This window comes from Theropithecus gelada, chromosome 4 (genome assembly GCF_003255815.1).
Source record: "Theropithecus gelada isolate Dixy chromosome 4, Tgel_1.0, whole genome shotgun sequence".
NCBI classification, from domain to species: domain Eukaryota; kingdom Metazoa; phylum Chordata; class Mammalia; order Primates; family Cercopithecidae; genus Theropithecus; species Theropithecus gelada.
In genome coordinates, this window is record NC_037671.1 from 16,424,085 (window position 1) to 16,437,184 (window position 13,100).

At 46.1% G+C, this 13,100-nt stretch overlaps 2 protein-coding genes across 3 annotated transcripts in view; one reads left to right on the forward strand and one right to left on the reverse strand.

Annotated features, from left to right (window-relative positions):
* The window catches only part of GFOD1 (glucose-fructose oxidoreductase domain containing 1), a 127,590-nt gene that overhangs the window by 50,442 nt on the left and 64,048 nt on the right, over window positions 1–13,100 (reverse strand). The window lies entirely within an intron of this gene.
* LOC112622490 (phosphatidylethanolamine-binding protein 1) lies at window positions 10,048–11,472 on the forward strand. Its single transcript, XM_025382262.1, has one exon. It carries the CDS (start codon window positions 10,131–10,133, stop codon window positions 10,692–10,694), a length of 564 nt encoding a protein of 187 aa, XP_025238047.1. The 5' UTR covers window positions 10,048–10,130; the 3' UTR covers window positions 10,695–11,472.

Consider the following 13,100-nt stretch of genomic DNA (forward strand, 5'->3'; position numbering starts at 1 on the left):
GCTTGCTCATACCAGTCAAAGGCAGGTTTTTATCTACTATTAGTAGACTGCCTCTTCAGCAGAGTCTATTGTGTTCCCCAGTCAGGCTAACTGGCATTAAACCACTTCTAAGTACCCACTAACAAGCTAGGTAGCCCGGGGAAGCTGGACACAAACAAAGCATGGGCCCTGTTCCTTAGCATCTTGCAATGCGGGTGGTGAGAAAAGATGTGCATATTTGGAGATGACTTGAGATGGCAGTGCAGCCACACTGGCTGGAGTGCCAGGCTTGTGATGCAGGTCTGTGAGTGCTGGAAGCACTGGGCAGAGTCAGCCAGACCCCTGCAAATCCAACCAACAGAACAAAACTAGCCAGCAGAGGCTTAAGAGGCCGAGAAGCTGAGCTGTTTGTCTTAGGTGGGGAGTGTGATGCATTTGGTAGCCCAGGGTGAATACAGCTATCTCTGGCCAGGCACGTAGCACAGCACAGAGTTGATGAGATCAAGTCCAAGAGCTACTCTGCTTGGGTTCAATTCCTGGCATGGCCACCTAGGTCCCTCATGTGATCTCTCTGTGCCTCCATAGGCCCATCTGTAAAATGGAGACCAATAAACAGCATGTGTATCATGGGCTTGTTGGGAAAAATGTCAGCACGGTGCCTGGCATGTCGGAAATGCTTAATAAATGTTGGCTATTATCCTGGGCCTGAACTTCTAAAGGGGTTCCCTTTTGTTTATGGCAGGAATCAGAATATCCACTCTGAGTCAAAAGACAGATTATGTAGCTCAAAGTAATTTTCATGTTAAATTAGATTTTCTTGGGTGGTAGTGGAGGAGGCCTTAGAATCCTATGAACATGGCATAAGTCAAAAGACACTGTGACTCAAGGTAAAGGCCATTGTAATCCCAACAAATGCAAGGGCTAGAAACAGAATGAGGCCTGCTTTTTCTGCCAGGGAACAGCAGCTGTAGTATACAAGCAGGGAAGGGAATTAGGCACCAATGAGAAAGCACATCAGCCATAATATCCCAGAACAGCTAGCAACAGGGCACAAGCCCAGCTACCTGCTGGCAGGACCCCCTCTTCATCCTTCACTGCTATATCCAGGTTCCTCCCCAGCCCTCATGCCCTGTGTGGTGAGGACACTTAAAATATTCCTCACAGACTAGGCACCAACACCCAACTTTTCTCAGGTCCTCCTAAAGCCAATCCCCTCCCCTCTTCCACTCTTTCCAGAACTTGACCACACAGGGCTCCTCATGGGACAGTTCTAGAACATGCTTGACTGTGGAAAGCACAGTCTTTCTTTGCCTTCCAGTTGGCCTGCCCTTCTGCCCCCTTCCTTTCAACATCAATGTCCCCACTGAGGGAGGGCATTGTCGTTATGGGAGTGAAGGAGGGGTCGTTGAGTCATCCCCACCTCCTCTACCCACCTTGCCTTGGCCACTCCAGATCAGAATACAACACGGCTCTCAAAAAGTGGATGCTACTGGGCACAGTCCAGTCCTGGGAGTGGCTGCAGATTTCAGAAGCCTTCCTACCCCTCATTTTTCCTTAAGGGGAGGCATCTGCCCATGTCCTGGGTCAGGGGGATGTTTGGGTTAAGTTCCACAGAGCATCCAGTGACAGCAGACCTTCTGTGTGTCCGGATTCACTAGCTGGGCAAGCTGACCTCTTCGATGGTCCACTTACTCATCAGATGGGTATGTGGAAATGGTTAAATGTGATCATGAATGCAAAGCACATAGAGTTTGAGCCATGATGGCCATCCACCTAACTGACCACCGTTATTATCTATATGGCTATGGAGATTGTCGTCTAGTTTTCTATTCATTCATTCAACGAATATTGACATATTTTTTCTAGCATCAACCATGTTTCTGGCACACAGTGGTAACAGACAAACGTGGTCCCATCCCTCAAGGAATTTAGGGTCTAGTTGGGGAGTGATATGGTTTGGCTCTGTGTCCCCACCCAAATCTCATCTCAAACTGTAATCTCCATATGTCAAGGAAAGGACCTGATGCGAAGTGACTGGATAAACGGGGTGGTTTCCCCCATGCTACTCTCATGATAGTGAGTGAATTCTCATGAGATCTGATGGTTTAAAAGTGTTTGGCTGTTCCCCCTTCATGCTGTCTCTCTCCTCCTGCCTTGTGAAGAAGGTCCTTGCTTCCCCTTTGCCTTCCACCATGATTGTAAGTTTCCTGAGGACTCCTTGGCCATGCAGAACTGTGAGTCAATTATAAACAGATTCTTTCCCTTATAAATTGCCCAGTCCCAAGTAGTTCTTTATAGCAGTATGAAAATGGACTAATACAGGGAGACAGCCAGAAAACAATTAAGGAAAGAAAGAAACATCATTTCAGGTTGTGAAAATGCTATGAAAGAAACCAATGTAGTTTGTGACAGAGGATAACAAGAAGGAACTTATTTTAGATAGGGCAGTCAGGGAAGGCCTCTCTGAGGTGACATTTAAGCTAAAAAGGAACCACGAGAAGAAGCTAGCCATGTGGAGAGGAGTGGCTTGATGGGTTCAAGAAATGAAAAAGTCAGTATGGCTGCTGTGCCGTCACAAAAGGGATAGTGTCATTTGGTGAGGGAAAGAGCTGAGCAGGGGTAGGTCTGTAGGCCTTGGTAAGAAGCTTAAATTTTATCTTAAGGGTAACAGGAAGTCTCTGAAAGGTTTTAAACAGGAGAGGGTATCTCATATAGATGTACCAGACTTTCTTTAATTATTCACAATAAAAATTCCTGTTGACTCCTACTGAGCACTTACTGTGTGCTAGGTTCTAGGCTAAAAATTGTGCATGCATTATTCAGGCAGGGCATGGTAGCAATGGGGACTAGAGTGATGGAGATGGGGATGGAGTAAAGTGCAGAGATTTGAGAAGTGAATAAAGGAAAAGAAAGTGGTCAGGCTTTGCTGACAGAGTGAAGAGGACCCAGGGTAGAGCCCGGCTCAGACACTGCCACTGGCTTCTCAAGCTATCCCATCATCATCATTCTTATCATCTCCCTATCAGAACTATCATTTAACCAAAGAACAAGACAAGAATAAATCAATTAGTCAACTTCTTTAAAGCCACTATAAACACTGCACAATGTGCTCAGTAAGAAGCACACGCAAAGTTATTCTGTACTCTAGAGAACTGTAGTACTCCATGCTTGGGGACTTTTTATTAACCTATTTCCAATGGCTGAGTCTAGAAATATTTTCCAAAAGAGCCTGACAATTGCTCAATGAGCCAATGGACTTAAATCAGCTCCAAGGACAAAATCAGAGAATTAAACTAGAGAACCAAAGTCCTAGTGCTATTTACCAACTACAACAGTGTTGCTAGTATAGTCAGTGTAACCAAGCACAAAGGGCTTCTTACGGCGTCACACAGCCTGTCAGGCAGAGACGCAGAACAACATCAGGCTCAAAACAGTCACAGAGCCTTGAGCCCAGGAATGGCTTCTCATAAGTAGAGCAAGAAAATAATTCCCGGAACATGGATTATTTCAACCATAGCATGAATAACAATATCAGTTGCCACATTTTGGTGGAAACAATAATGCATGTCTGGGTTCAGACCTGCTGGGAAAAGATTAAGCTGAAGGGGTCTAACCCACCCCTCACCATGGAGAACACGTATACTCCGGCAGGCATTCTGGAAAACTTTGGCCATTGTCATCCATGCATGGGTGAATTTCACAACAATATGCAGCAGTCCAAGTGAGAGAACAAAAACAAAGTGAGAGGAGAAAAGCACTTTCTAAAGCTGAATGCCTTGGGTCTGTCATCCTCCTGTACCTGGAAAGAATGTGTTAACTTGCAGGTAAGAAGAGAGACAGGTATCACGCTTATCTGACCTGGTCTCAGTCCCAGACCTGGACAAAGGTTGTCATTTTTGGAAGCTAGCCAGCCATTCACCTACTTAGTAAAAATCTTACACCGGAGCCACTGCAGGGGACAGGCAGGATTATAAATCATAACAAGATGCAGAAGGGACAAAAGAAAACTGAAGGCTGGAACTGGAGGAGACAGCCACCTCTTGGATGGGGAATTGTCCCACTCTCATTAATTACCCTCTGGAGCTGCAAAAATCCAATCTGGGCACACGGTCTGATTGACACATGACTGATCAAACTAGGTCCATTTGCAGAATATGCAGCCATCAGGGATGATTCTCCTTGCACGAAGAAGTCTTATTTTCTTATCTCAGCCTTCTGTTTGCTCATGTCTCCTTTAATGGAATGAATTAAGTCATGCAGCCTGTGAAAATCATGAATGCAGAGGCCTAAAAGGTGACACATGGGAGTCTGCTCTGAACTTGAACCTGAGACACCACTTTAAGGAATCACCAGAAGCCCAGAGTATTGGTGTCATCTGTCACCTCTGCTCCTCATTTCTTATTCATACTCTTAGCTTAGAACTGTGAGATGGTAAAGCTGACACATATCTTAGAAATCAAGCTGTCTGGGACTCATGTTGAAGATAAAGAAGCAGTCCCAGCAAGGATGGGTGCCTGTCACCACATACCTGGCCAACGGCAGAATTGGAATAAAAAAAAAAGGTCTCTCGAGCACTGGTCCAGTGAGAGACTTCCTGCCACACTGGGAAATGTTTGTCAGTCCTTTTCATTAATATAATCAATAATGCAAAGCCCTAGAAGGAAGTCAAACAGGTGCTGGAGCTAACAGATTTCAAATGCATCCTGCCAATTGTCCGGTCGGCGTTTCCTGGTCAGACCATGGAGTTTGGGAGCCCCACCAGGTGGTTCCTGGCTTTGTGTTTTTCTCAAGTTCCCATTAAGCAGAAGGCTTGGCATGAGGAGAAGAAGCAGATGGTTCTTGCTGAAGTCCAGGTTGCATATTGGACTTCCACTGCATTTCCTGTTGATGAAAGAATGTGGAAGATTCATGCCCATTTGAGAGGTGAGCGTCTTTCCAAAAGGAGATGGAGGCAAGGATTATTAAAAACTATGACTGAGATCTGGAGATCAAGATTCCAAAGAGGGAACAGACTATTTTTAAAGTTTCTACTCTTCCCTGGGGGAAGGAAGGATGCCAGAGGCCTCTAAAGGGCACAGATTTCCTCCCAAGGGATGAGTGAAAGCAAATGACATTGATCGTCCTACAATATGTGCTCTTAAATGGGCCACTTCTCACTCCCCACAGAGACCGCCATCCTCTCTCTCCTGGACTGTGGCAGTAGCTGCTGGTCTCCTTGCTTCTATCCCTGCTGATGGCTAAACCAGAGCCAGAGCCAACCTCAAAACAGGGCATTGGATCCTGTGACTGCCCTGCTACCTGCCTTCCAATGGCTTTGAACACATCTGATGTAGAACCCTAAGTCATCCCTGTGGCTTGCAGGGCCCTCCACGATCTGCTTCCTCCTCTGCAGCGCCCATGCCACCGCTCCTCTGACTTCTCCCCATCACTGGTTTCTTCCCAGCTCACCGCCTCCTCACCATTGCGGGACACACAAACTCATTCCCACCCCTTTTGCACTCACTGTTGCTTCCACCTGAAACCTGCTATCCATAAATGTTCATGTCTCCCTCCCTTGCTTCCTTCAAATCTCTACTTAAACGTCCCCTCTTCAGACAGCCCTTCTCTGTCCACCCCATGGAGGTTGGCACTTTGCTCACCCCTCATCCCTATCACCCCTGTGCTGGCCAGCTGAGCTCTGGGGCAGTGTGCTTGTCACCTGCTGAGGGGATGCAGTCATCTCTCTCCCCTCCCAGAAGGTGTGTGAGCTCCATGCAGGCAGGCCGTGGTCTGCCTGTTCACTGCCCTGTCTCCCTCCGGTGTCTGGGACAATGGCCAGCACAGAGAAGGGCCTCAGTCCACACCTTCTGGCTCACATGGGATCCGTGCCTTTGAATGAGGTCTGGATGGAGAAAACACAGTTTGTAGTGGAAAATCCAAGGCCAGTGGTCCCTCTAGTTTCTTTGTATACACAGGTTCATTTCCAAATAGATATCCTCCCATCTATCCATGCAGCCCTGTTTTAAAGAGTGACAACCAAGCCTCAGGACACATCACATGGAGGCCTGGCAGGGGTCCGGGGGCGAGGGAAGAGCCGTCGGCTTCCAGCAGGAAGAGGGCATCCTACTCTCAGATCCCAAGCGTAGTCCAATTACTGGGCATCTTTCCAAGGAAGAGCTCATCCCACCCACTTCCTAGATACAGACAGCTTGAGAGTGGAACACTAAGGGAATTAGGAATGCAATAGGAAAGCAGGGGAAAGAGAAAAACTGTCACCAACCGAGATGGATCCCAGAGCCCTCCTGAAAACTCCTGACCTCCCTGAGACAAAAGGCACGCGTTTTCTCTTTCCTGTGCAGTACCTCGAAATGCACCCAGTGAAAACCCAGTCAAGAGCCGCCGTCTTTTTTCCTAAGTCTCTAGAATAAATTGCCAGGTATTTACCTTAAATTCACGAGACTTCTAGTTATCCAGCAGGCCAACGGCTCTACTTCAACAAAGGACTGATTTTTTTTTGGGTCTTTGAGAGGACATAGGCCGAGGCACATTCTTCCTTTGTGTGGGAGGATAACATGGAACTAAAGCAGGTTGTGATGTGTTTCAAGTATACTTTTTAAAATTCCATGCCCAGTAGCTGTACATAGAGGAATTCACTCTAAATAGGATGTCATACATCAGACAAAATGTTATCTGCAAAGATATTCATCTAAGCACTATTTATAGTGGCGAGGGAGAGCCACAAACCACCTAAATGTCTAAAAATAATAATGCATGTAAAATTATTAGCCAGTGCCCGGCACACAGTGAGTATTCAATAAGGGGTAGATATAACATTGTTATTTTGAATAATTAGAGAGAGTATGGTACATTTATATGATGGATATTTTTGAAGCTTTTGCTTTTCTGTTGGTGTTATCACATGCATATAAAAATGTGAGTAAAACATAAACTGCCCAGGCATGTTGGCTCATGCTTATAATCGCAGCACTTTGGGAGGTGGAGGCAGCATGACCGCTTGAGCCCAGGAGTTTGAGACCAGCCTGGGCAACACAGCAAGACCCCGTCCCTATAAAAAGTTAAAAACAAATATTAGCCAGGCATGGTAGCATGCTCCTGGTAGTCCCAGGCACTCAGGAGGCTGAGGTTGGAAGACCACTTGAGCCCAGGAGATGGAAGTTGCAGTGAGCCATGATCACACCACTGCACTCCAGCCTGGGTGACAAAGTGAGACCCTGTCTCCAAAAAAAAAAGAAAAAAAAGAAAAGAAAAGCTTAAAAAATTACACGTTCTGCAGGATATCCATCCATATTTAACAAAAAACCATCAGTATTTCTATGCTATCCCAACCTCTGTATTTGACAACTGCACAAAAGGCATATGCCACCCACCAGATACTCTCTCCACTCTACCACTGCAATCTTTATTAGCCTTCCCTCCCAGAAGCAAGTGAAAAAAAAAAACTTCTGTAATTCAATCAGCATGTTTAGGATCTATTATGTTTTAAGGCCTGACTAGGATGAACATCACAGGAGGGACTGTTGAGAAGATCAGGCCGGAAGCTCATCCCACCCACGGAGGATCTCTAGTGAGGGAGCAGAGGATTTGCCAGGCATGCAAGGCCTTTCCCGGGGGCTATAAATCAAACAGGCACAACAATCTGTGATGAATAAAGCAACGGCTGGATTTTTTATCTGGAAAGCACCAGTGAGCCAAAATCTGAAATCACGAGCTATATAATTCCTTTGGGGGAGAAATAGATCCACAGGGAAGGAGGAAAATACATCAACAGGCTTTCAGAAAACTAGGGATTGGTTGGGTCCCCTCATTCACACACACGCTCACAAACACACACGCACACACAGGACAAGAACACATGCTCACACACACACACACTCTCCCTTTCTTCTAATCATGCCCTTTTCCAATTAAGGCTGCCATTCAATCCTTAGGTTCTGGTGACAACAAAATGAACAAGAAGCTCATTTGTAGGTTTTGTTGTGTTGCAAAAACCCCAAGTGGAGTTGAAGAACCCTAAAACACGTGCTGCCCAAACAGATTCTCAGGAGAGAAAATCTGACTCTGCAAATGCAGAAAATGGCATAGCCGGAGAGGGCTTGAGACCCCATCCACCCTATGGAGGAAACTGGGGTCCACCAAGTGACACTTAGCATCCCCAAGATGCTACACAGAGAGTGTCTATTTTCTCCCCAGCTTCAATCTCATTCAACAAATCCTTCACCCTCCACTTTCCTGCTTACTCAATTTATTTAAAATGATGTCAGACAGAAGCAGAAAGTCACTTCCCCAAAAGTCAAGATGTCTTTTACGTGTCTCTACTCCAATCCTTTAAGTCACTAGCTTTCAGTGGATGAGAGGTAAAAAAGGAAAGGAAAAAGAAACCCATGTCCCCCTCCATTCAGATCATTTCCATCTAAGTAGGAAGCCTGTGTTCACCCAGATACCAGTAGGCTGGTTCTTTTGTTTAAACAAAAGCTTTCCTGAAAGCTCCAGGGAACCAGAAGGCAGGAATTCTTAGCAGGAATTTTTTTCTTAGTGAAACAGGAAGTGCCCTGGTGGGAATGTCTTGGCCTGGTTTGACAATTCTGGAAATTCAGTGTGGCGAGGTAGGCTTTGTGTGAATGTGTGTGACTAGCAGGTTCACCCAAGGAGCTATTTTAAACCCAGCTTGCTTTAACTGGCTATTTCTCCTACATCTACCTCATTTTACACACACATCCTCCAGGTAGAAGAGCAAGCCGAGGAATGAACAGGGCACTTACAAAGTGCTGCATGTCCAAGGGTGGCAGAGACACCCCCTTGCAGCTGGGTTACTGAACACATTCTTGAACACCAACCAAGTGAATGCCTTTGAAAGTCTGTCTCATTTCCAAAAGACAATAAGGGAATGAAACCCCAGACAGCGTTAGATTTCAAGATAAACATAGACAGTCCCCTACTTAAGAACAGTTTGATTTACAATGTTTTGACGTTAAGATGGGTTTATTGGGGATATTAAATGTATTTTCAACTTAAAAATATTTTAACTGACAATGAGTTCATTAGCATGTTGACCCCATCTTAGGTCAAGGAGCATTTATCTGTATAATGCGCCTGACACAGTACCTGGCACACAGAAAGCAACGTATAAATACCCAAACTCCTCACTCGAGCATTGAGGCCAGATTTCCAATGACAGATGAAACTCATGCACAATGACACTCACACAGACACTCCGAAATATATGATAGTTCTGTTCATTGAGCACCTGCCATGTGCAAAGCTCGAGGCAAGCCGCTCTCCATGATTGTCACAGGTCGCCTTGAGAATGTGGTCAGGTCCACTTTACCATACAGAGGAGGAGGGTGCTTAGGATGCAGGTTACTGAGCCAAGCGCATTCAGTGAGTCAGCAGCAGAATGGGGGCTGGGCTCACTTTGATATGGGAGGCATCCTCTTCCCACTACATGACCCTACATGAAGTTCCTTCACTTGAAGTATTTCAGAGATGAGTCCTTCCTTAGAGATCCTCTTTGATCCACCTCCCACCCAAAGCAGGAGCATCCTCAGCAGATCATTATTCACCCTTCCTTTCTCTTTTTTTTTTTTTTTTTTTGAGACAGAGCTTCGCTCTTCTTGCCCAGGCTAGCGTGCAACGGTGTGATCTTGGCTTACCACAACCTCTGCCTCCTGGGTTCCAGTAATTCTCTTGCCTCAGCCTCCTGAGTAGCTGGGATTACAGGCATGTACCAAAACACCCAGCTAATTTTATATTTTTAGCAGAGACGGGATTTCTCCATGTTAGTCAGGCTGGTCTCGAACTCCGGACCTCAGGAGATCTGCTTACCTCGGCCTCCCAAAGTGCTGGGATTACAGGCGTGAGCCACTGTGCCTGGCCAGGTCATTCACCCTTTCTTTAAATAATTACAATGGGCTCAGAGAGTCACTACTCCATCACTGAGCTGAGGTCTAGTGGCCAAAAATTTTGCTTCTACACTGGGTTGGAGGCTGCCCTCACATAACCCTGATGCATTGGTTCTGGGTGTGCTCATTTCTTTAACAGATTTGCCAAACGTTAGAAGACAATGATGAGTGCGCTGAGGCCTCCGTGTCGCCGCTGCCGCCGGCGCCTAGCCTGCCGCTGCCGCCCGGCTGCACGCTTTGCTTGGCCTCGCCATGCCGGTGGACCTCAGCAAGTGGTCCGGGCCCTTGAGCCTGCAAGAAGTGGACGAGCAGCCGCAGCACCCGCTGCATGTCACCTACGCCGGGGCGGCGTTGGACGAGCTGGGCAAAGTGCTGACGCCCACTCAGGTTAAGAATAGACCCACCAGCATTTCGTGGGATGGTCTTGATTCAGGGAAGCTCTACACCTTGGTCCTGACAGACCCGGATGCTCCCAGCAGGAAGGATCCCAAATACAGGGAATGGCAACATTTCCTGGTGGTCAACATGAAGGGCAATGACATCAGCAGTGGCACAGTCCTCTCCGATTATGTGGGCTCAGGGCCCCCCAAGGGCACAGGCCTCCACCGCTACGTCTGGCTGGTTTACGAGCAGGCCAGGCCGCTAAAGTGTGATGAGCCCATCCTCAGCAACCGATCTGGAGACCACCGTGGCAAATTCAAGGTGGCGTCCTTCCGTAAAAAGTACGAGCTCGGGCCCCCGGTGGCCGGCGCGTGTTACCAGGCCGAGTGGGACGACTATGTGCCCAAACTGTACGAGCAGCTGTCTGGGAAGTAGGGGGTTAGCTTGGGGATCTGCAGTGTCCTGGAGGCCCCAAGTCCTGTTCCCTAGTTCAGTGTTGCATGTATAATAGATTTCTCCTCTTCCTGCCCCCCTTGGCACAGACGACACCTGAGCAGTCAGATGGTGTTTGAGGGTGGCTTTTCCTGCTGCCTGACCTTTCTAATTTTACTCACTCACTCTGATTTATGTTTTGATCAAATTTGAACTTCGTTTTGGGGGATATGTTGGTACTGTGATGGGGTCATCAAATTGTTCATCTGAAAATAGCAACCCAGAATGTAAAAAAGAAAAAATCGGGGAGGGGGGTGGGAAAGACCAGTTCTACAGTGACAGAGCAAAGCGTCAAATAATCTTTAAGGGAGGTTGAAAAAAAAAAAAAAGATTGGTTGCCTCTGCCTTTGTGAACCTGAGTCCAGAATGGTACACAATGTGTTTTTATGGTGATGTCGCTCACCTAGACAAGCAGAGGCTGGCACTGAGGCTGACCCCCAACACGGTACATCTCAGATGCCTCGACAGGCATCCGCATGTCGCTGTGCCCCCTTTAAAGAGCAGTCCTGGAAGAGGCAGGGGGAAGAGTAGCTTTGCTGCCGTTGGGACGTGGCCATGGAGACGAGCAGCAGCGCTCGCTGACGGCTTAGGAGGAATCCTTACATCTTTGTCTGTTAAATTGATCGTTCTCATGGGGGTCAGAAAAGCTGGTCTGGAATTGCTGAATGTTGCATTAATTGTGCTGTTTGCTTATAGTTGAATAAAAATAGAAACCTGAATGGAGAAAAAAAAAAAAAAAAAAAGAAGACAATGATGATGACGATGATGGTGACCATGGTGATGACATCAATGCTTATCTTAAATCCTCTTTAAACAGAGAAGCCATATGTCAAGGGGTTCCCTCTCAAACTTAACACCCCATCGAGTATGTATTGGACATGTGGAGGTGAACAAAAGAGAATACTTTAAGACTTATCCTAAACAATGGAACATCGTAAAACTATTAAAATCAGGTTTCGAAGAAGACTCTATACCATGTGAAGATACCCACATGCTCTTAAGGAGAAAATTGGAAAAACAGTATGATAATTATTTTGTTTTAAGAACTATGTGCATATAAAAATATATAGAATATAGAAAGAAATGCAAAAATATTAATAGTGGTTATTCTTCATTGATACAAGGGCTTTTTTTCTTTTAAAAAGTCTTCCTTTTATATTTTTGTATCATTTTGAAATTTTGCAAAGGTTTTAAAAACAAATTTGGAATTATCCATTCAATCTAGAGAACGTGTCATGAGAGTACAAATCATATAAACATTATAATAGTAATAACAATAACTGTAGCAGCTCCAAAATGCATATTGCACCTAGCATATGCCAAGCAGTATTCTGAGGGCTTTGTATATATTAACACATTTAATTCTTTTTTTTTTTTTTTTTTGAGATAGGGTCTCATTCTGTAGTCCTGGCTGGAGTGCAGTGGTACAATCTAGGCTCATTGCAGCCTTGACCTCCTGGGCTCAAGCTATTCTCCCACCTCAGCTTCCCAAGCAGTTGAGACTACAGGCACATGCCACAATACTGGGCTAATTTTTTGTTTATTTTTTGTCGAGATGGGGGTCTCACTCTGTTGCCCAGGCTGGTCTCAAACTCCTGAGCTCAAGCAATTCTCCCACCTCAGCTTTCCAAAGTGCTAGGATTACAAGTATGAGCCCCCGAGCCTGGCCTAACACATTTAATTCTTACCACAACCTGTTGAGTCAGTTACCATTGTTGCCACCATTTTAAAGATGAGAAAACTGAGATCGGAAAGATTAAGTCACTTGTTCCAGGTCCCAGAACTAGTAAGAGGAAGAGCCCAGGCTTAAATCCAGGCAGTCTGGCCCCAGGTGTCCTGTGTTCTTGGCCACTACCCTGGGGCTGATGTTCCCCAGGCCAGAGCTAAAATAGACGGGATTAGGAAGATTGGGAAATGGCTCAAAAACCTATCTGAAAATTGTGAGCTTGTTAAAGTCCTTCATGGGGTTGCTCAGAGAGATAAACCAGAATTGGCAGTCCTCATGCACATCTGAAAGCTTCAAGATCTTCATCCCATGCAGCTTCCTCACCAGTGTACACAGTCTGACATCTCCTACCCTGGCCTCTGTCAAATCTCACCCAGAAAGCCAACTAAAAATAGTCTCCACGCAGCACTGACAGAAATTATGATGACAGCGAGGTTCAGGAAAAGGGTCTAGGCCAGGGGTGTCCACTCTTTTGGCTTCCCTGGGCCACATTGGAAGAAGAAAAAAGTGTCTGGGCCACACATAAAATATACTGATAATAGCTGATGAGCTAGGAAAAAAGAAAGAAAGGAAAGAAAGGAAGGAAGGAAGGAAGGAAGGAAGGAAGGAAGGAAGGAAGGAAG